Source organism: Pezoporus occidentalis, unplaced genomic scaffold, assembly GCF_034315485.1.
Source record: "Pezoporus occidentalis ecotype Australia unplaced genomic scaffold, CSIRO_AGI_Poc_V1 ctg149, whole genome shotgun sequence".
Classification (NCBI taxonomy): domain Eukaryota; kingdom Metazoa; phylum Chordata; class Aves; order Psittaciformes; family Psittacidae; genus Pezoporus; species Pezoporus occidentalis.
Window position 1 is genome coordinate 2363847 of NW_026913305.1, and position 23504 is coordinate 2387350.

At 37.9% G+C, this 23504-nt stretch overlaps 1 protein-coding gene across 43 annotated transcripts in view; it reads left to right on the forward strand.

Moving 5' to 3' along the window:
• SLMAP (sarcolemma associated protein) overlaps positions 1 to 23504 on the forward strand; it is an 83331-nt gene that overhangs the window by 13661 nt on the left and 46166 nt on the right. For 23 of the 43 annotated variants that reach the window (XM_062610717.1, XM_062610715.1, XM_062610741.1 and 20 more), the window contains exon 3: positions 19976 to 20129. In XM_062610717.1, coding sequence (XP_062466701.1) covers positions 19976 to 20129 — 154 coding nt within the window. The remainder of the gene's footprint in view (positions 1 to 19975; positions 20130 to 23504) is intronic. The other 20 variants (XM_062610718.1, XM_062610716.1, XM_062610742.1 and 17 more) reach the window with 1 other exon arrangement.

Below are 23504 nucleotides of genomic sequence, written 5' to 3' on the forward strand. Positions count from 1 at the left end.
AGTTCTGGAAAATAGAGCATGGATGACGGTTCTTTATAAAATAAAGTGTTAACAGGTTTTTTCAGGCACGTTGAAAGTCACTGTTATTCTGGTTTCCACCGTTGTCTTACTACTGCCCCTTCTGCAAAGTAAGAAAGACAAGATTCCCAGCCTTCTTTAGTAGCACCTGTGACTCCTGATCTTCTGTCCAAGTGGGTCATGTGGGCAAGTGTCATGGGGCAGCCACACATAAGTGATTTTAGGGGCTGGAGAGAAGAAAATTAGGGGACAGAGGTGTAAGATGAAAGGCTGGAGTAAACTTTTCTGATTGTGTGTCTCACTCCTTCTCAGTACAGGCAATCAGTTCTTGAGCGACCTTTCTCCGATTTGAGCCTGCTATCCATATTTAAAGGTTGTCTGCAGGTGCTTAGGTACTATGTAGGGCTTGAAGCAGATCTGTATGGTCAGGAGAACAGTGGAGCTGAGCTTCGTATCAGCACTGAGGCATAAATAATTTTACAGTACTGGGGATAAAAAAATCAAGTGAGACGAGCACTGAGCAGTAAAGATACCATGGAGTGTGATTGCATTGGAAATTCTCTGAGGAAAGGATAGGAACAGGACAAGTGATGTCTCCGGTGGATGAACTGATGCAAAAGAGAATATTAAGAGATTATTAGAAACTTAGGAACAATTGAAGTCAGTTACACACTTTAGATTGCAAGTTGCTCTTTAAAAAAAAATAGAAGAACCAACAGGAAACATGTATTAACCACTTCTCCTTTTTAAGTTTATTTGTACCATTAAGCATAGGTGCTTGAAGAGCTGTTGAAAAAGTCATCGTAAAGGTTAAAGTTATCATTTAAGGTAACAAAGCTTTGCCTTGAAAATTTTCTGTGTTGCCTGCTGTGTGAATGTTCCATTTTTTAAAATGCATGCTTCTCTCATCTTAATTTGTTAAGTTCTGTCAAAATATCCTTGGTGTTAAAAAGAGCCATCGGTATGAGCAATGCAGAAATGGCAGTTGTAATGAGCTTCAATTATAGCAAAATAACTATTTCTTGATCAGACAGGCTTTTTTTTTTCATGGAACTGCTCATATAATTGGAAGACACGTCATCTTCAGTGAAAGATTTTAGGGAAAATAGTTTTATGTCTTTGTAGAAGACTGTTGTAGCGAGGAGTATCCTGTCTCTCTGCCATATTTGAGACTTAATTGTTTACCACTTCACCTGTTTTGAAATAGGGTTCTTTTAAGGGTTATTTTGTGACTTGCTGATGAGAGCGTGGGATGTTAGTTTGCTGCTGTGGTTTTGGTTTGCGATTTTAAATATCAGCATGGAACTACTTATGTTCATTTACATGATTCCATCACAGCTAAAATAGCTTACTGTGTACGTAATCTAGTTTTGAGTGTGGTGCTTCATGAAGAAATCTAAGAATTCAGTTTGCATTGTAGTTGATACCAAGTAGAGATGAATGTTTGTGTCCTTGAACTGACACAGTGACTACTCCTTATAGCTGTGGAATGTAAAAGTTCTAGTAATTTTCTTTAAAAATCAATGGTAGTTCTTTTTATTTTCTTTATTAAATTATTTAGTTGAATCAAGTTGGTGATTTTTTTTTTTTTCTTATGGTCTTTGTTGTTTTTTTGGGGGGGTTATTTTGTTTTTAAAGGTTGTTTGGTGTGTTTTTTTTCTTTGTTTTGAACCAATTGTTGCAATATGCGTTGAATTTTCAGTTGAATTTGTATGCACATAAAACTGAGAGAAGATAAGCAGGAATTCTATTGCATGTTAAGTGGTATTGAGGTTCCAGCTGATTGATTGTGCGTATGCTTCATTCTGGGTTGCAGAGCAAAATGTTTGTAAGTCATGCACAGTTGGTAAACCTTTAGAAAAAGGGGAATGAAAGAATAGAAGGTGATGGCTGTTCCTGAGTAAAGTTTTAGAATTACTATTGTCTAACTGGCAAAGAAGTAGATGTATTGCATTCTATCATAAACTGTGCAAGAATACTTCTGTTGTAACTTATCATGGAATATTACTGTTGAGTGACTTGCTTCGTGTCAGTGATTGTTTTCTCTTAAAGTAATAAACGAACATTGAATTAATAATTTGCACATTTGCTATTGTTTATATGAGTGACTGATAAAATCCAGATGGACTTTGACATGGTAACAGTTTATATTTGTAAATTATTTTATGCAGTATAATTTAGATATCAGTAGTTAGGAATAAAGGGTTAAGTTCAATTGGTTTGAAATGCCTACTGTTTTTCTGTCAGAATAATATTGGTGTTTGTTATCTTGGGATTTTTCTGCTGTACTTTGTTACTCAACTATTGATGTGGTTTACACATTTCTGTTTACTAATTTACTGTTTCTGCTATTTAAATTTTCAAGCTAAACCTTTCAAAGGGAAGTGAAGAAAACATCAGTGTTTGTGCTTGTGAAGAAACACTGAGGTTATAAAACTGTTGAGAAAAAGAGAAGGCGAACGTTGCTGGGTGGTGGTTGATGATAAAGTGTGTCATGCTTTGAATTAATTCTTGTTGACACTGGTTCAGTGGATGTATTGGAGGTCTAGAGACTCCAACTGCTGAGTCTGGAAGTTGTCAGCCCACCCTATTTGTGCAGTCAGTAGGTACATAAACTGCTCAAGTTGTCAACTTTGAATTAAGTATGAAAAGTGCAGTTTAACAAAGTAAGTGAGGGGCTGTGGTTAACAGAACATGTTTATTTTATCTGACTTGAACCTCATTTTAAGAAACACAAAAATAAGCCATGGAATAAGCAAATATAATAAAAATACAGCTTTTGTCCCATGAGAATTTATTAACAAATTATGTATTTGTGTGTGTCTGGAAATGCAGCACCCCTTTGATTTTAAGGTACTCTCTCTTGAAACTAGACTACAGGATATTCTATGGTGTGCTTCTAGTCCTAGCCATTTATGATTTATGTGCTTTGCACATGTTGCAGTTGCGTGATGGAAGGGAGCAGGTCTATACTCCATTCTTCCACGTGTACAGTTTTGTTTTTTTCTTTTCCAGAAGAAACCAGAGCATATAAACAGGGAGGAAACTGGAGATATGCTGTGGTGCAACTCTTAAAGCAGATGTTTGAGAGAGTAGCATAGCTGCGTGCACTGCACAGTGCCTTTGCTGCAGCTGGGTGCACTGTGAAACGCTATTGCTCCACAGCATAGACCTGATGCAAAAGAAGGAAATCATTAGGATGAAAAATAGTTGAAATGCTTGGAAAAGAAAGCGAGCTGACTCCTGATACTTCCCAAAACTTCTATGGGAGAAACTGAGTGCTATTAAGGAATACGCTATCCAGTAAAGCCAAGACAGTGTAAAGACTGAGGTCGTGCATACTTACTTTCCACGAACTGCTGCAGTCTGCCATTTAAGAATATCTAACCCACAGCTGCTTCTTCAGCCCCTAGGAACTGATGTCAGGTGTCAACAGGGGAAAGAGGTAATTTTAAGGTCGACTAGTAGGAGGACTTGCTTCCTTCTTTTGAAGTCTGTGGTAGGCAGACTTAATTCCTACCTGCTAACAGGAGCAGTATGCAAAGGTGCTTTCATGTAAGAAGGTCTTACCCTTTTCTTGTTACCTGTATCTGCTAGGTTATGTATTTTCAGTGAATATTCACATGGATCTGTGTGTAAGCCATCAGGAGAGCTGTTAACTGATATATGTTTCTGTTAAATACAAAATTTATACATCCTAATTGTTCTAAGACTGACTGGGCAGACTTTGCAGGGTTTTTCCTGGTTTTGAGTGGAAAATACTGCTTTAAAATAATTTTAACTGAAGTGTCACAAATTTGGTTGTGTGGGTTGTTTTGGTTTTTTTTTTTTTTTTTTTAGTTACAACAGGGTTGAAATAAGGCAAAGCTGTAATAATACAATGAAACATTCTGCCAACCTGCATCACCTGTAGGGTTTGATATGCCTGGTATTTGCATTGGACCCCAGTATACCTCTTTGCTGCAGAAGAAAACTATTTTCCAAAAAGTTTAGAAGAAAAAAGGAATGGGACACATAACTTCTCTTGAGTTTGTGTTTAACCATGTTGCTCTTAATGCTGCCAATTCCCGGTGGCCCAACCCATTTTCCTTTGAAACAAGCTATGGATAGCATCTAATCCTAATTCAGAGTTATTAAAACTTCGTACTAATACTAGACAATTACAGGTAGCTCAAAAGTCTTGCTGATTTTTCTTTAATCAAAGTATAGTCTTGTCTACAGGCATATTAAATTTAAGCTTGGATGACAAACCTCTTGGTATGTCAGAGCTTATTACTTACCAGCAAACATGTTTTTTTGTGGGAAGGCTGTGTTTGTACTGAGAGTGCAGTTTGAATTTTATGTGAGCTTAATTTGAGGGTTCATCCGTTTCGGTGATATGCAATACAGATTTTGTTTTTTTTTTGTGGAGTAGAAGGGCCAGTGTAGATGGGAGTGATTGGATGTGCAGTACCAGTACATTGCCCTATTATTAAAAGTCATCATTTTTAATGACTGGAGAAACAAAGCCTGCTGAGCTTTCTTCCGTGTTCTGTCAGGGCTGTAGATTTTAACATAATTCTTTAAATGTCTTTGCTTTAAGTTATAGGTCATATCCTTCTGCCAGTGGTTTTCGTCCTTTTTCTTTTAGCAAATTACTTATTCTTCTGGATTGCTTTAGTTTCTGGACTTTCTCTTCTTTTTAAAGCCAAGGTAATGAATTGTAACAGAACTTAATATGTTAAAAATCAAGAATGCATTTCAAGAAAGTGTTACCTTTGTAAGGAAAAAACCAAACTGTTCTAAAAACACTGTTTTATTTGCAAAGCAGTATTTTTGAGCTGCTGATTAGGCAAGGAAAAAGATTTGCATGTAATTCCAGTTCGTTTGCAGCATATGGCCCGTTTTTAGCTAGATGTTTTTTACCATTGATTAGGAAATTCAATTTCTAAATTTAATGTAAAAAGGCTTTGACAGCGTTCTGATTTTTCCATGTACTTGTTCTGGGAGGAATTTCAGTAACCCGTGTAATTTCTGTAGCAGGAACAGTCAAGCTGAGAAACCTTATTTTAAAATCTGAGAAGTAGAATTGCTAATGTGGATTTGTAGCTTAAAAGTAGCTTATGTTTGAGGATCTAGACTATAGATAGAATTAATAGTTTAGGCAACCCACGGCATACATGCTATAATTAATGGAAATTTCCTTATAAAAATATCCCCATTCATGATACAAAGAGTCTTCAACTTTAGCTTCTGATGCGTACTTTTCATTGAATTGGTTTGCGTTACCAAATCTGGGCAGGAGTTTGTATAATTACGTTGCCCTCTAGTGGTTGTAATTTAGGTTTAAATAGTAAAAAAGCAAAGGCATTTTCATGCTTAAGGAAGGATTTTGATGATTCTTGCTTGCAAATGGTTGGGTATGTTGTGTTTTTTACAGTAGCAATGTCTTCACTGGTCTGTGGAGCAGCTACTCCCTTGAATACTGTGTAATGCTAGGACTGTATAGAGAAAACCTAATGTGCTAATATGTAATTTGACAGCAGGGAATGCTGTTCATATTTATTATGACAGAATAAAAAAATCTTGATGGTTTTATCGTGTAATTTAACTTTTTTCTAATCTTATGAGATGATCATTAGTGCCTTACTGGTGTGCTGGTTGCAGTCTTTGGGGATGTGCCTTTGGCTGCCTCATGGGAAGGGTAGAGTGGCACTTTAATCTTTTGAAGAGGCTTTGGATCCAACTTTCAGGTGAGTGGATATTTAAGAAAAAGTGTCCAAGTCTTTCAGGTCACATGAATTTGTTCTTTTGTGATTCTTGATAGACAGAATGATTTTTTTTTTTTTTTTGGTTCATATTTTCTCTGCAATTGCCCCTCTTTTGTTTAATACTAAGCATCACAACTGAGTTAATGAGAGAAATCACTTGATAGTCATTCATCTGTGGGCAAACAATAGACCAGTTTCTACATTGAGCAGGACAAGTTTCTTGCATGGAAAACCTTGCTAGTCAGAGGAACTAGTAATATTTCTGTAACTTTGCCTGTGCTTTTCAGGATTCAGACTGTACTTTTTCTGATGATGGTGCTGAACTACAAAGAATGACTTAAGTGGTTCAGTGGAGATAGTATCAGCAGCTTAGTATCACTGCTTTTAGGAGGTGCGCTGTGAAAAATTTCTCTGTATGTTTCTAGTCATTAAAAATGTATATCATCTTGGTAAAAAAGATGTGATGTCGTGTTGTGTTTTGTCAGTTGGACACTGTGACCTGAAATCTGCATATAGGTGGTTGGAGGTGTTTTTGTATGTGTAAGGCTCTGCCATTTGGGAAGCAACCTGATGGCTGTTTCAAGAATGAAAACATAGATGAAAGATATTTCTGACTGACAATCTAGAGCCACTGTTGCTAGAAAGAAGTTCTTTTTGTACTTTGAGAGATGTTTTCCATGTTATAGAGGGGAATATGACACAGTCCAAAATAAAAAGTGCAAGGCTTGATAATGTATTTGTGAGGTGCAGATGAATACTCTAGAGCTTTGCAGCTGAAAGAGTGTAAGATTGCCAGCAGTACTTTGCAATTCCATTGCCCTGCTCCTCATGCTCACTGGGAAATTGGTCCTGGGCACTTAATGTGTGTTCTAAGTACTTTTTATTGACAAAGACTTTTAAAAGGCACTCAGGTTGGTTTTGTTTTTTTTTTTTTAAAGCTTTTCTGAAGAATGAAATTCATGGGCAGAGTGTTAACAATGTACTGTAGTGTCCTTGATGACTTTGTGAATATGATGGAAAATAGCTAGAAAAAGAAGACATCAAAATGCTTCGTAGAAAGCTTCACTGAAATAATTACCTGGTTTGCTAACATGGCAACACTTGCCTGTTTACTCTGTAAATCCAAGGTACCATGTATGTGTTTTTTGCCCTTGTCCAAGACCAGTAGGAATCATGTGTTTGAAATTGTGATTACCATATTGTTGGACACCTTATCTGCACTCTGCCCATTCCTCTGCATCTGCTGGGGCTGTTCTGGTGTTGTGAACTGCTGAGAATGCTGCAGCACCTGCCCTTTGTTCTGAAGCCAGTAGCATGCAGATAGGGAGATGGCTGACTAATATTCTGTAAGATCCCGTGTCAAAAATGAGCTCATGCGATCTCCTGTGTTGCTGGCAGACCCCTCTCAGTATGTGGATGTGTGCTATGGGTATTTCTTAAGCTTAAAAAAAAAAAAAAGATTATTTTATTAGAATCTGAAACCTGAAAAAAAAATACAATAAAATAATCGTGGTGTTTTTCTTTTTTTTTAATTGTAAAATTTTTGGTCTTAAAGGAACACCAGAATAATCTGCCTTTGTTCATGAATACCAGCGCTCAGTTACTGCTTGCTTTCAAAGTCTTGACCCAGGAATCAGTTGCACATAGCTGCAGCCTCCTCCCAGCCTGTTCTCGCTCTCACTTTGTTGGAGGTATGGCTTGGCAGTGCCTTGAGTACAAATATTAAACTCTCAATTGTCAGATTTCTCCTCTGTGCTGGAAAATGAATTTTCCATCTTTGGATGGAGCCGCACCCTTCTCTGTCAGTGTTTGGTTTCCAGTTAACTGCATTTGCTCTGGGTATGGAATGCTGAAGTTCAAAACACAGAATGAAAATAAACTTTTATTTAAGAAAAAGGTTTGGTCCTTACTTGATGCAGACAAATCTTCAGAAGAACATAAAGGAGCCTATTGCTCTGGTGAGCCCTTAGTTTTGGTATGAGGAAGTGTGCCGTGAACTCTCACTATACTGTATTTTGATAGTATTTGTGGTTTGGATCTGTTACAGTAACTAGAGTTTGACGTGATTCAAGTTAGTACAGTGTCATCTGTACTCGGGCAGTTCTCTGGAGTCAGGACTTCTGCATCTTTATTGGCTGCACTGAATTTATATCACCATGACATTAGGCTTATCTTCAGTATGGTCATTTTAACTGTAGTTCAGAAATGTACTGAACGTTATTTTTCCTGGTGACATCTGTCATGCGTTAATAAATAGTTCAGGAACAGATGATACAGAAAGCAAGACATCTTTGTGCAAAGGATTGATGAATTAACTGTTTAAAGAAAGGTCTGTTTAAAGAAACCAACTGTAGTTGCAATAGAAAAGTCAAGTGGATTATGTCCCTTATTAAAAGGGAGGGAGAAAACTTCTTAATACATTTTTTTTTTTTCCAGGGTATTTTTAGTTTTTATGAAGTGTTAATGTGACGGTACCAAACCACTACTGCATTTAAAGTGGTTTGTGAAATCTGATGAGGTTTTTTTTCCTCTATCTGAATGTGTGATCCCTGGGAGTTTTCTCTGTCATAAAACAGCAGTATGGAATTAATGGTAGTAGGTAAACACAGAACCCAGTGTGGAAGGAGGAGAAATGAGGAAAGGTTAGAATAGTTTCAACAACTTCTCCCTTCGTTCTCTACACAATTGAAAAGTGAACATGTGAGAAGAGATCCTTCTTTGCATGGAGTAGAGGATCTTTGGTGTAATGATTAACTAATTGGAGAAACTCAGCAGAGTGTAGCAGCTTTTGCAGTATTGCACCTGCCTCAAAATGTCGGGTTAGGGTTGAGAGTTTGAGTTTCTTGATAAACTAATGAGCTGCCTTATACTTTTCCTTTCTCATAAGTAGATCTTCTCTTCCGGCTCTTAGTCTGGTGGAGTATCTGGTAATCTTGGCTTCTCTTGTGGTTTTTCTTCTATTTGCTTGTGAGTGAAAAATGTAATTGTTCACTGAGAGACGTTTAATAATGCAAATTTCTTAAGGAAAATGTCAATTTCAGTTAATATTTTGCTAATCGCTTATTAATTCAAGATTTTAGGGAAGGAGAAATAATGCGTAGTGTTAGTATTGGATTGCTTGGTCTAAATATTTACTGTGCCAGATCCTGACAGTATTTTGAGATTTCCATTTTGAAAAAAACATTTGGGTTTCATTTGTCTTCTGCTTTTTCTGTCAATTCTGCCTATTCTCAGATGTTTTTCCATTAAAACATTTTACTGTTTATCTTAGTAGATGTTGTAGACATTTGATTTTAGTTTTTACTTATGCTAGATTTTAATAAGATCAGTCTCTTGAAATTTAAAGACCAGGAGAGATTTATGCCTTACCTCTGGTCTTAAATTAGGGCAAAGCTGTGTTGAAATACGACAAATCTCCCTTTTTATGTCATACTTTTCATTGCAGTAGTTGGAGAGAAGACCACAGTTCATTTTGATCCTGCACTTTATAAAGTTGGCCAAAGAATGTTACTATCAAGTTTAACCACTTCTTCATCATGAATTTAAAAATTTTAGTCTTCTTAATAGGCTTAGTGTTTTTTCCTAGTGGAGAACATTAGTACAGGTGCTTTTGCCACTGGAAGGTAAGAGAAAATTGCAATGATAACTTGCAGACCTTTAGGAACATACATTTGAAAAATAAAAAATAAAAAAATAATCAAAAAAATCAGAGTTCTGTATGGAAATGTGCTCGTTGCAGAGCTTCTCATTCTGTGTCTGGATACATGTATCCTGCAAATAGAGTCTTTAGGACTTTGTACAAGATAATGTTTACTTTTGTTACTGCAAAGTTTGAGTATGCCATGTTGCCAAACACTCACTGGATTTATTACAGTAAACAATAGTGTTTAGCTTTTATTCTAGTTTTGGAGGAAGGTATTCATGTAAGGGCATCAGGATTGATGAGTATTTCAATACTGTTTCGCTGAGGTTATCTTAAGTGGTTATCCTGAAGAAGCCTGAATTTCTGGGTAACGGCCTATTAAGGCATTTTGTTTCTTTATTTGAAAGCCATATAATGTTGCAGTACTTTTCTGTAATTGATTAATATTAAGAACACAGTAACGTTAAGCAAAACCTCAGGAAGTCACCTTGTCCATATGTTTTCCCCAGGGTAAATGTTTGATGTGGTGATAGAAGTTTATGTAAATTATATCAAGTAATCACTGGTATTGCAGTGATACATGATCCATAGCTGTATAAATGTCTTGCATAACAAGAGACTGAGCTTCCTTAATAAAATAATGCAGAACAGCCTCTTTGCAACAGGTCCAGTATCCTTCTAGAAACCTGTTTGGGTTTTTTTATCTAGTATTTCCTGGTTTTATGAGTCCATTACACTAGTAAGGTTTTTAATATGAAGCAGGGAAGTTGTTTCAAAGCCTCTGTATGTTGTGTAGGATATTGTCATCTATGACAGCAGTAATACAAAGTAAGTCTCTGTTATATTGCTTATTCTAATAGGTCAACTTAAGCAGCTTGGGACCATGTGTGAGTAATAATTTCTTGGGAATCTTTCCCTTGATCGCACTTTATTGTAAATATATTTTGGTTTGGCACTTAAAGCAGTAGTATACCTTAAAAATCTGTCAGCATCTTCATGATGAGAATTTCACACAGAATTAAAATTATACTTGAGCATTTTCATGTAGGCTGAAAATTCAAATAAGTTTTTGTTTTCTTTGAGAAAATTGTATAGAACTAGTACTGAGTTGTGGAATATATTTGTAGGAAACTTTTCTTTGTCTATATTCAGAATGGAGTTGCATTTCCTTTTTGGAGGCTGTTAATGTCCTTAATCTGTTTTGTGATTTACTTAGAAATGGGGGTTTTAAAGCATGACATATGTGAAGGGACAGACTGATTCAGCTGTGAAGAGCATAAATATAAAATTGTTCTACTTGTCCTGAAACCATCCAGCATTCTTAGCAGAAGGCTGATTTCCAGGAATTTGTGAGGACAAAAGTTAAGTAAAAGAGGTGTTCTAAAGAGTAGTAATTAGTAACTATGGTGACAGATGTCTCACTGTAGCAAGTCAGTCAGCTATATATAAAGTAAATTACTTGTAAATTAGACCTCTTCCTCTAGATCTCTTTTTAAAAATAGCCTTTTGCATCAAAAGTACTGACATTGATGTGGAGAGAGATCTATTCTCGTATGGTGGTGTCATGCTTTGTGGTAAAACTTTTTATCTTGAGGTTTTTGGAAAGTGTCTTGTCATCTTTCTCGTTTTGACAGTAAATGCATTTCTGGATTATTTGAATAATCTACAGATAGATCGGTGCTCCTGAGTAACTTTTACCCTTTTGAACTACTTTATTTTATACCTTCTGTTTACCACAGAAAATTTTATTCGGTGAGGGGAATGAATATTGTGTACCATGCCTTCTATTACTTCAGGTCTCACCATTCAGAATGGATCTTCCATTCAAGTGTACTTATTCCAGAAGTTGGAGGAATGAGGTGGTACTGCGCAATAGAGGGTGGGTCAGGACTTGTTTTTCTGTGACCGGGTGTTTTACTGCATTTTGCAGTTATGGAATGTGATTATTGGGAGCAGTTAACTTCACAGCTGTCTGGTTAGGTTACAGATTGTTTTTTCTAGAAAAGAGAATGTGAGGTTACTTGCATGACACCAGTTCAGCCCGAAGAGGGTGAGAGTAAAGGGGTTAGCAAGGGGAACCATCCTTTCTAATAATATTTCTATTAATGTTGGTTGAATTCCAGCTTTGTTACTGTTTGTATTTTTTTGGGAGAAGGAAGGGAAGCGGGGGGGGGGGAGAGGTGCAGATTTGGGCATCCAAGCTTTGGATGAGTGTGCAATCAGAGAGTAAAAGCACTGTATAAGCTATTACTTTGATATTGGCATCCTGCTATGATCATCTTATGAAAGAATTTTTTCCATGTAAGTTACCATCACCATAGTATTACTGTATTTTATCCAGAAGTTTTGTTGTTGTAGGTGTTTGGAATGTTGATAGTTCCTTTTAGAACTAATGTAAATAAAAGAAATGTGAAAGTGGGTTGGGATGTCCATACGGTTCTGTATTGGCCATTGTTGGGAGGTTCCGGGAATTGTAATGCAGTTTGTTTACTCACATTTTATGAAAGCAAAAGTGATGCAGGTTGTCATGGTGGGTTTTTGTTTTTAATTTAGACAGCTATCTCCTAATACAGAGAACTCCAAATTCTGGTTGTGAAATGTGCTTTAAGGTCTTAAGATTCTGACGTTCAGCATTTGATTGAAATCAGATGGTTGACAGTGTAAGTACAGCTTGCTCTCTGCCATTCTCTTCTTGAATGACGATGCTGCAGTGGGAGGTGTGAGTATATGGCTTAGGAACCAGCTTCTAAAGTATGCTCATTTTTAGCTCAGGTCATTGTTATATACCACCCAAATTAAGCAAACTGAAGTCATAGGAATTCTGCAACCATGCTGAGGTGTTCATCTGTCCCTGCCTTCGAGCCAACTGGAGCAGATAACTAGGATGGTGGTGGGTTCAGCTGCCTTTATTTCTTTCATCCATTACCATGTGTGAGTTGAAGATGTCAGTCTTGAATGGCACTGTGATTGTGAAAGATATGTGGGACTATGGTTTGAAGTTGAGGGCAGCAGTGAATAATTACAGCAAACTTTGGAGACATGCAGTAGAGATCTTCATCCTCATTCTTTTGTATGTATATATAAGCTTTAAATTGTGAACTTCAGGTTTTGCTTCTGCTTAAAACTAAAGAACCTGGGTTGTGATGTAGTTTGATGTCCAAAACTTTTAGCCATCTTCTGCCAATTTCTTTAATATTAATTAGTTTGAAAAAAATTCAGCAACACTGTTCAAGAATTTTATTTGATGATAAATAGCCTGAACCATTTAAATAAAGTGGTTTTAACTCCATGTAGCTAGTTCTAAAACTTAATAATTAAAAAGTATTGCTTAGTCTTTTTAGTAGCCTTCCTGTTAATAATGATCACTTCCTAATACAAATCAATAAATCCTTTTAAAGTAAATACCTGACATCCTGTTTCTGAATTTTCCTGGCGTGAAGCAAATTATGTGGATTGCTGAAAATATTGAAGAATATTATGGGGCTATTGACTAATAATAACCTTGAATCCTGAGCATTTCACCTTCAGACTGGTAAGATTAATTACAACTACTAGCAAATATGGGGTTTGAATAGTGGTTTAGAAAGTAATGGGCACAACAGGTAGGAGATGGTATTAGCTCTGCAAACATGTTTTCATGGTGGGTTTTTTTTTGTGAATGCTTTTAATATGCCATAATTTAAAACTCTGATAGGTGTTAAGTGTATCTGTAGAACTTGCCAGTTAAAATAAGCAGTGCAATGTTGTGTGTCAAAAGAAAGATCTGTGTTGAAATGTTTGCAGGTACAACACACCTGGAAATGTTTGCTCTGTTTTGTTGAGGAAGGTGGCATTTTGCTACTGAGCAGCCCAGAGTTGAAGACAAACGTGTTTTGTGCAGAGCTTAAGCTCTTAGAGCCTCTTGGTGTTTGGCATTGCCCCTCTATGTAAAAGCGATTTCTCGTCCCACAAATTCAGCATGTTTTCACCTCCCTTTCATAGCTCCAGTGTCCTTTTCAGGTAAACCTTGCTGACTTTAGCTCAGAGGAAAGTTAAGCTGAATGACAGGGCCTGTAGTGAACTTCGGAGCGCTTGAGCTATCGGGATATGGCAAGCAGCAGAGGGTTTAATACTTTAGAGCGGTTCAGATACATCCAGAAAAAAGGCTGAACTCTGTTTATACCCAGACTCAGTTATGCTGGCACAAAACTGCTTTTACTGACACAGTTTATTTTGCTTGACGACAGGTATGAACAACCAGCAGGGTTGTCCTGGCAGTGCAGTCAACAAAACTTCAAGGTGTAAGTGGACACAGAACAACTTGGTCAGCAGAAGAGCATATTCCCTGCTGTCCCCTTCCTCCTGCTCCTTGGAGATGCTGGCAAGTTGGGAAGGATAGTACTGAATTCCTATTGAAAACTGAGAATTTTAACCTTTTTCATTAGAATGGCTGGATTTATGTTAGGCTTACAGTTTCAGTTGAAAACTTAGGGTGAATATCTTTTGTCCGTTGCTGTATCAAAGAAGGGTGGGTTGTTTTTTTTCCCTCTTTTTACTGCACAGGAAGAATGGTTTATTATTTTGCAAAGAAGTTACTGAAAAACACTAGCAAGTTGTGCTTCTCTGGGGTCTTCAATACTTACAGCCCTAAATAACCATTGAATAGCTGCCACTCCTTCAGTCTGTTCAATCAGACTGGAAAATCCCTGTCTCACAGCTGGGCAGTTTTAGTTTCATAGCGTGTGCCTGCTGCAGGTAGCTAAAATAATCTTAAAAAGGAGATTTGCTAAGAGCTCAGAAGTTAATGCACTGGTTTTGTTGGCAAGTTGAAGGAGCTGGAATTTAGTAAGCAAAGAGCTATTAGATCCATGTGTTGAAGAAATATAAAAGTAAATAGGAAAGCAATTTTGCTTGATGCACCCCACCCTGTGAATTATGCTTGCTCATGGAGACAAATACTTGTACTTCCTTGACAGGTGGGTGGAGTTAGGCAACTGAGAAGAAAGGAATTTAGGATGTGTCTAAGCAGACCAGAATGAGAAACTCAATCAATTGGATCTGGAGATAATTTAGCATTTAAACTTCTCTATCTTGCAGCCAAAGGACTGATGTGGAATTCAGTATGGTTTGCACAGTGTACTCTGCTAGCAGAAGTGCTGCTCCCAAAATGAGAAAGTACTCTGTGTTAATACTTCAAGGAAGATACGATCTTTTAATAGTATGGGAGAAGAAGCTTTACAGATGCAGTGTGATAAATGTGGGCCACTTTGCTTGACCCCCTTACTTATTGTTTTAAATTCTTTGTGCACAATTCAGATTGTGCAGAGCCAGTGTACTTAGAATTCCTAGCAGAATACTTGGCATCAAACAAGTAGATGAACCTAGATCACTGTACAACTCTGCAGTCCTATTTTGCACTGAAGTATTGCTTTAGGCCAGGTATTGCTGTTTCTAGATCCGTATTTACTTGCTGCATTTGACTGTTAGCTTTAGTACTTGGGCTGCATTTGTAATGCCAGCATTAGTTGTTCAATGACTGATCATGTAGTTTGTAGCATGAGTAGGGGAAGAATTTGTCATCATGACTGCAGCGTTTTATGGCTGAACTACTCTAGCTGACAGCCTTGCTCCCCCTTTGTGGCAGTAAACAAGGCAAAAATGCAGCTGGCATCCCCTTAGTGGCTGTAATTCAGAATTTGACAAATAAATATAAATCTTTCTGGTTTAAACTAATGACTCAGAGGCTGTAAGACAGGGCTCTGAAGCACATGGCAGTTGTGTACACATTAATGATTGACTTTCTCTAAAAATCAGTGGTCTAGATTTTGGTGCTTATTTACTTCATTATGAATTCAGCTATGGAATAAGGCTGAAATATGTTTCATTATTGTATTATATATTTTGTTTTTAGAAGTAGACTTTTTCATGGAGTGAATGTCACATCTCTGCAGACAAACTCAGTTCTCCAGTAATTCTCCTCACTGTAATTTTCGGCATATTTGTCCTGAACTGCAGTTCCAAGCTGGGTTAGATGGAGTAGAAGAAATGTGCTCTTAAAATGGAACAGGATGGCTATAGATAGTGATAGCAAATGTTATGTGAGTCTGTCTTGATCACCGTTCTTGATTTACTGCCTTCCTGCAGTACTGGTACAGCTCTGCTGTGGAAGGGACTTGATGTTCTTTTGTCCTTTTTGTTGTACTTGGGGTAGTTAGCTCGTAAGAGTTTTTGAAAAAACACTGTTTTAGTGATCAAGCATAGAGTATTTATTCTTTAAACACCGATTTTTCTGTTGCCCTGTGCGTGGAGCACTTATTCTCCATCTTTACCTTGTATCTTGTAATGAACAGTTACACAACAGAAAGATCTTTGGTATCTTTGGCTTTTGAGTGTGTGTGTATGACTGATTATTATGTACTGCAGTTATTTGGAGATAAACGCTTTGGCTTTCTCAGAACAAAATTAAAAACCAGAATGTCAATCACGAGTGCATTTGTCTACACTTTAGGCTAATTCTAGAACTTCATGTTAAATCTCTAGTTTGGTCCTCAGTGAATAATGCAGCATATTGAGAGAAACACCATATATCATGAAATTGAAAAAGGTAGGGCTAAAAGCAAGTCTTGTAGTAAAATATTAAAGTAAGAGCTTGTCCGTTGTTTGTTCTACCATTGTGTTGTACTGTCATTAAATCTCAGGTAAATCACTGAAAAAGTGTGTTACTTTCTTTTCAAGTTTTTCTGTGTATCTGTGAACTCATCCTTTGTTTTCTCCGAGATCCTTCAGAAGTGTCTTATGCTATATCAGGACTGCGTATGGCTTGAAAAACAAAACACTGCATGTCTTGTCAGGCTAAGTAAGGAGTTCTCTTTAGTCTGCCTCTTGGAAGATGTGATGATAGTAATCATTAAGCAGAATGGTTTTTGTTGTCTTCAAGGAAATACAACAACAATAACATAACAATATAACAACAGTCTACCTACATTCCATAGGCCATCTGTCCTCTGGAGAACAGTAATTTTGCAGCTTCCTAATACCAGGTGGGATTCATGTGTTGTGTGTGCATGTATCTAATGTACTATAGTCTAGAATGTCTATGGAAGAATTTTTCTATTCACTAACCAGGAAATACTAGGAATTTGTTGCAGAGGGGAAAATTGTAGTGGTAGCTAACTGCATAAAAATAAATGTGATTTAGCAATTGGTTGGTGGTGCTCTGAATCATCGACCTAGAAAGCAATGGAACTTAAATTGAATGAGATTTTTTTTATACACCACAGGTCAGAGCAGAGCTTATTCAGCAAAACTGAATAGTAACTTGAAATAAGATAAATACTAAATTTGTAAAATTAATTCGTAATTTCTTGCAAATCATGGAAATAAAAAATTGTAGGGTTTTTTTGCAACTTCTTTAATGCTGTTTTAAAGAAGATGGACTGTACTGGAGGAGTTTGAGTGTACTGATGAACCACAGGTTTTACTTTAGCATAACATCTCCATAAATTTTATGGAAGCAGCATGGTAGGATGACTGCAGTTAACAGAGTTTATTAATGGTGAATAAGTGAGAGAGAACATAAATTACTAAGGAAGAAGTATGGGCTAGGATTTTTTGTCTTCTGTCTGTGAAGGTGGTGTGATACTGGAAAGGAAGCTTCTTAAATAGTTGTATGGTAATAGTTGTAATTTCAGAAAGAGGGGAAACTACCACTTGAACCATACATATAGTTACCTGAGTTAAGGATGTGATAACTCCTTAACAGTCCTCAAAAGCTGAGTTGCTTTGAATGTGCATGAGCTACCATTTCTGCTCAAAACGGGACTAATTGTTAATACAAGGCACAAAAGGTTGGGAGTTGAGTTTGATCTGAAGAGGTGTGTGAATCAAGTATAATTAGGTCAGCATATGCTGCCTTTTTTTTCTGGCAGTACCGGCTTAAGCACCTCCTCGTATAACTTACATCTGCTTTCAAAACTGGTTTGCAGTGACTAAACAAATGCCTCAGCCAGTACAGCTAAAGAGGTGGTGGTGCAACTCAGCAGTCAGCACTGGGGAAAGGAAGGATTTATAATTGCTCTTGAAGCCAGCACTGTGCTGGAGTTCATTGGTTTGCAGTGGAAGCGGAAAGGGCAAATGGTGCTGGGCTCACAGCAGGCACTGTATCACAGAGCTGCTGTGTAAAAGGGAAATGGAACACCCACCAAGGATATGCATAATTAATAGTGTAATAAATACCAGTATACTACTATGAATGCTAGTTAACATATACATGTTTGTTTTGGGGCTGGTGCTTGATTTGATTTTGTTTTTGTTTCTAAAGGTAACTTTCAGTAATGATACAAAAGTGATGGAGGACTGACCTTTGAGAAAGATCATTTGAACCAGGAAAACTAGCATAGGAGTAACGTTTGAATTTGCTACATGAAAGGGATGAGCTCTGTCCCAGCTAGTTGTGACATTAAAGATAATTGAATCCTTTTTACTAAGTCTTGAAATCAGTGCATTTCTCCTTATACATCAGCTTGTTAACATGTTGTTGACATTACTTCTTTCTTTGCTGGATACAGAAAGAAGAGTGGTTTTATTCTGTTTGTAAAGACTTTAGGAGCATCTCTTCTAAAATTTACAGAATGAAATCATGTAGTTAAATGGACATCAGTTTGATAATATTAAACTTAATGTGCATTTTCTGTGACCATTTGTTTACTTTTTCCAGTTTGAATTTTGTGTTTGCTGTTTTGTTTGATGTTCTGATGAAGTTTTGTTGCTGATGCTCTGTTGCACCTCCTTTCCTGTCTTCACTCTCCTGTATTTTGTTGTGCCATTTAATCTGTACCCCATCTGCAGATCCTACAGAAGTGTTTTTGCAAGGGGCAGTGATTAATGAAAATGTTGGAGGGATAAAAGGCACCTATTATGCATAGGAAAGAAAAGGGTGGAGAAGAATAAGCACAAGTATGTTTCTCCTTGCTTGTGACTCACTTTTTCATAACAGAAGGATATTCAAATGGAGCAGAAAGCTAATCAAGAACAAACAGGAAGTAAAAACCTAATTATCTCTGCACTGAACCATGAGAAGGTTCAGTACTCTCAGATTAGTGAATTAACAAGCTAATTAATTAGATTGGCTTTCAAACCTGCAATTGTAATAAAAGCTATATTATATATTATTATATATTAATATATAGTGTTTCATAATAGAGTAATATTTAGAGTAGGGTGGGTCTGGTTGTTACTGCAGTGAATGCAGCCATAATTTGTGTTTACCTTCATCTATATGAATATATGACTGAGAATTATTTTCTTTTTCTTCAATTTGAGATCAAAGACCAATCTGTTGGGGGGGGAATATCTTTCATGTGCTGCTTTTTATGCTGCTGTTACATGCATCCTAGGGGAGCCTTCCCGTGCTGGCATTCCTGTTGCTGCATGTAAGATACTTATCATGTGCTTGGCGTCATTTTCCAGTATGAGGCCTTTAGACCCTACTGCTGGTCTCCTGCTCTGTTTTAACCCTTCCTTTTCCCTCAACTCTGATTTTGAGCTATTTATTACTTTTTGAGGAGTGTGATAATAGAGGCATGGGAAATCTTGCATGGAATCCTGAGAAAAAATGGCATTTGCCTTTATAAGAAAAACATGGGAATACATTCATTTCTCTGAAGGCAACATCTCTCCCCCAGCCTTATGGTTGAAACTTGATGAGATTACTTATGAGTGCAGGAAGCTGGGGATTTCTACCATCCCATCAGGTTCCTGTAATAACTATTGTGAACTGCTGAAAGTGACTCATTTCAGTAGTTACCTGGCTGGTTAGTAACATTCCAGTCCCCTGTTTCATCTTGTCTGCTGATCAGGTCTTAGCCATTGAGTGTGGTCTTCTGCAAGGTGACTCACTCACAGCCTCTTTTGAGACAGAGCAATTTTGACCAGAAGTCTTGTGTCATAAGCAATTTCTAATCCAATAAGTTGCTATTAAAATTTAATTAACTCTACAAACGGTTATTTACAAAGGTACTTGATGCAGCAATTTTGAGATTAACTTAATGGTGTGAACTAGTACCTCTGGGAGGTAAAAGCATCCTATATTTTTTTAACTCCCTTAGCTTCACCATGGTCTGACACTACTCTGTTCTCTTGCAGAGTTTTGTCTGGTTCCCTCAGTGCTAGCCTTCCCTACTGTTATATTAAGTGTATAAGCAGGTAGAGTTTTTGTGTGTTGACCAACATAAATGTAAGCTTTTATTATACGTGTGGCAAAAGGTGGTGTTGCTACAATGTCTGATGCTTTCCATGCAGGCAGTAGGTTAAGTACAATTGGTAGCAATTATTTGCATGGTGTATGTGCTAGAATTTCATCATATGTTTAAAATATAAAAATCAAATACAAATACTTCTTGATAATGTGAAGATGTTGCATCCTGAGGAAGGTGTTTGGAGTTTGATACATTTGTCCTCTTCTACCCTGCGAGCTCAAGCTGTATTTTATAGCAATTAAAATTTTATTGGAGCTTATGCTTCATCATACTTATTTTGTGGTTTTTTTTCCAGATACTTTACTATCCTTTTTGTTTGTTTTTTACAGTTCTACCTTCAAGACACTAAAAGTAGTAATGGTACCTTTATTAATAGTCAGAGACTGAGCAGAGGATCCGAGGAAAGCCCACCATGTGAAATTATGTCAGGTGACATCATCCAGTTTGGTGTAGATGTGACAGAGAACACGCGGAAAGGTAAGGGTATGGATCATCTTTTCTTTTTTATTTTCCAAGTGTATTGAGATCCTCTTACCACAACCTGATCTGTAACAGTAAATGGTATTCCTTGCTGTGAGAAAATAGGTTGGTGTTTTGGACTCTTTATTTTGTTGTCTCTTCCCTCCTTTCTGCTGGCAATGGGTCTTTGGGCCACGCAGTAAACTAGATCAAGAAAATGATTTGCTTGGACTCTATTCCCTCCTGCACCCCCAGCTAAATTTTAACTGGATTGCTTCCATGACCCACCTTCTTCTGTATGGGTGCTAGTATGTGTAGTGGAAATGCAGATTCAGAAAAGGAGGCTCAGCTGGGACTACATGTTTAGCTATTGCTTCACTGAAACTGGCTTACAGCAATTAAAGAAGCGCAGCATGGGCGTGTGTGTAGTGCTGTGTTGGGTTTTTTTAATTTTATTTTTGTAACTACCTTTCAAGCCTATGAATCCTGAAATTACAATTAATAATGTGGCAGAAGTATGAAACTGAATTTCTTGATAAAACAGTGTAAGTTTGAAGTGGGCTAATTTAATTTTTGCTAAAATACCTGCTGGTTCTTTCTGTGACTGTTCCTGATTTTGGTTTCTGCAGGTACTTTAAAAAGAGGATAGAAAAAAGTTGCTAGCTGAAAAATGAGGTGATGGGATTTTTTTTTAGTTTTGTTTTCTTGCTGTCCTCTTCCTAGCAAGCACACTCAGGAGATCTTGTATTGTGGTAATAGCTATGTATCTGTTAATCAATAAAAACGCAGCCTCAGTCTCTTATCTTTTGCATTTATGTACAGTGTTTTAGGAACCATTTCTTTCTCTTTCTGAAAACTGGTCTGCGTGTTCATTATTAGATTGTAATCAATATTTCCAAGACTTAAAAGTTGCCCAGTAGGTCTGTTATGTGCTGTAAGCATTGAAGTTCTGGTCATGTTCTGAAGAATCCTAATTCGGTAACGCACAGATAAAATGGCAGAACTGCCATCACTCCTCTTCCACTTTACTAATTTCTGAACATTAAATTTAAATGCTGATGGTAAAATTCTCTTAAACCCAGCAAACTCCCCAAACAAGCAACCCCCCTCGAGAAACCCCACAACACATCAATCGTACAACAGTAGAATTCTTAAAGGGCATTAAGTGAACAAAACAGAAAGATGAAGCCTGCTCCATCTATTACTCATGAAGTCTACCTGTCTGTAGATGGGTAGGTCATAGTTCTCAACATCTGGAGTATCACAGGAAGGTTAATGAATACACCTTTAAAGAAAACATTGTTAAGCAATATTGGTGGTTAGTTATTTTTTCATGGAAAGCTTCTGGACCTTTAGTATTTTTGAGTGATTCATTGTAATAGAGGTCACATCACATTGTTTCACGTTGCTCAAAAATGATGTTGCAAAGATTTAACTCCTGGATGTCTAGTTGGAATTGCCTGGGAGTTAATTAAAGTATTATTTCATGTGAAGTGATTGCAAATATTTATGAAAGCTAACAGTATACATTGAATAAATTAAACAATACATTGCATTTAATGAACCTGGGACTATTCATTTGATGAGATCCTGTCCTTACTGAAAGAAGCTCAATTTCTTCATGTGTATTTAGACCTAAAACAGGTTTTATTTTAAGGTTCAGTTGGAAGAAAAATTGGAGTTCACTTGATTTTATCAGCAATTATTTGCAATTAGTTGATGTGAAAGTTTGTGGAAAGTTCACCGTAAGCGAATTCTTGCCAGGAGTCCTTGGCAGTGGTAGCTCTTCCCAAGGGTTTTGTGTTAGTTACACAAAACACAATCCCAGAGACCTGACACTTGTGTAATGAGCGATCAGGTTTTGCAGCCTTCCTTTCCTCCTCTTCAGCTTTGAACATTAGGACTCATGTTACTCATGAATGTGTGGGGCTAGCTAATAAGGAAGAGCACCCAGGTTTGCTTTCCTCCCTCTCTGTGCTCCCCCAAGCAATGAATGAAGATCATATCATCATGTTGGGGCATGAAACAGCTGCGTCACAGTTGAAGTGTTTACCTACCCATGAATGCAGTTGGAATGCATGTAAACAGGTTTTTTGCATCAGTCTTAGATGTTACTGTTAATAAAGTAATGAAATGGGCATGAAAGTTGTTTTTTAAATTAGGGATTCCCTTTTAAACCATTTTGTATTCTGGTGTTTACATAATGCTATACTTGCACAAGCCGTTTCAGCGTTTCGCTGTGCGTGATTACAAGGCAATGAGGACAGGATAGGCAGCGTTTACTTGCTTATGTAGATTCTGAGTTCTGTAAATATTGCTAGAATACATTTATTTTTATTTCATTGTTCAGGCTGTATCTCAGTCATTTCCTTGCAAATGCGATCTTGATTTGGTTCATTAAAATAGTGGCACGTTCAGCCTGTGATTTTCCAGGGTATCTTACACAAGGGCCATGCCTCAGCTTCTGCTGCCGAGCTGAAGTCATGAACAGGCCCTGGAGAAATGTTCCCAGCCCTCCCGCTTCCTTATTTGTCCACTCTCACAGCACAGACAAGCACACAGGCCAGCACATTTCCCTCTCCTTAATCCAGGATCCATTAATCATCTCTCTGTGCTTTTCCCTGTGTTAGTGTGGGTCATATTCTATTAGCACCTCCTGAACTTCCCAGTGGGTGCTGGAGCATCCCAGGAGTTCATGGATGGTGACTCCTCAGTGGAGAGCACAGTGTCAGGCTTCGGAGCAGGGTCGGATGATACCAGACGGTTTAGTTCAAGTGCAGTTTATGCACTTGTTCCTGGTCCAGGTTGGACTCTTCAATAAAGTCTGTTTCTTGGCGCACGGTATTTGGAAAAGCCAGTGCAGGTGAAGGAGCTTGATGCGTGCTGCTGCCCAGCACACGGCGCTGCGAGGGGATCGCGAGGGGCAGTTGCTTGGCGTGGTTTGATCATCGCAGCGCCGCTGCGATCAGTTTAACGATGGCAGTATCGCTTGGGACCGGGCCGGGCCCCGCGGCCGCCGCCGCTCTGCAGCGCCGCCTGGCGCCGCGGTCGGCTGCGGGCCGAGGCTGTGCTCGGGAGGGCTGGGGCAGGGGAGAGCCGGGCCCGGCTGCGCGTCCTGAGCCGACCCCTCGGCAGCGCCGGAGGTGAGCGGGGCCCGTGGGTCACCTGGGGCGCGGGGCGGGCAGGGGCCGTGGCTGAGGCTGGTCAGAGATTGCTCCATCGCGACTGCAACCGCAGCTTGCTTTATTGCTCTTTCTAATTATTCTCCAAAAGCAATAATACAGACTTAAACAATTACTGTGCTGTCCACTCATCAATTCAGTAGTATTTTATATTTGCTTTACCTTCCACTTTCCCATTATTTTTCTGATTATTATGAACTGATAGCTAAAGGACAGA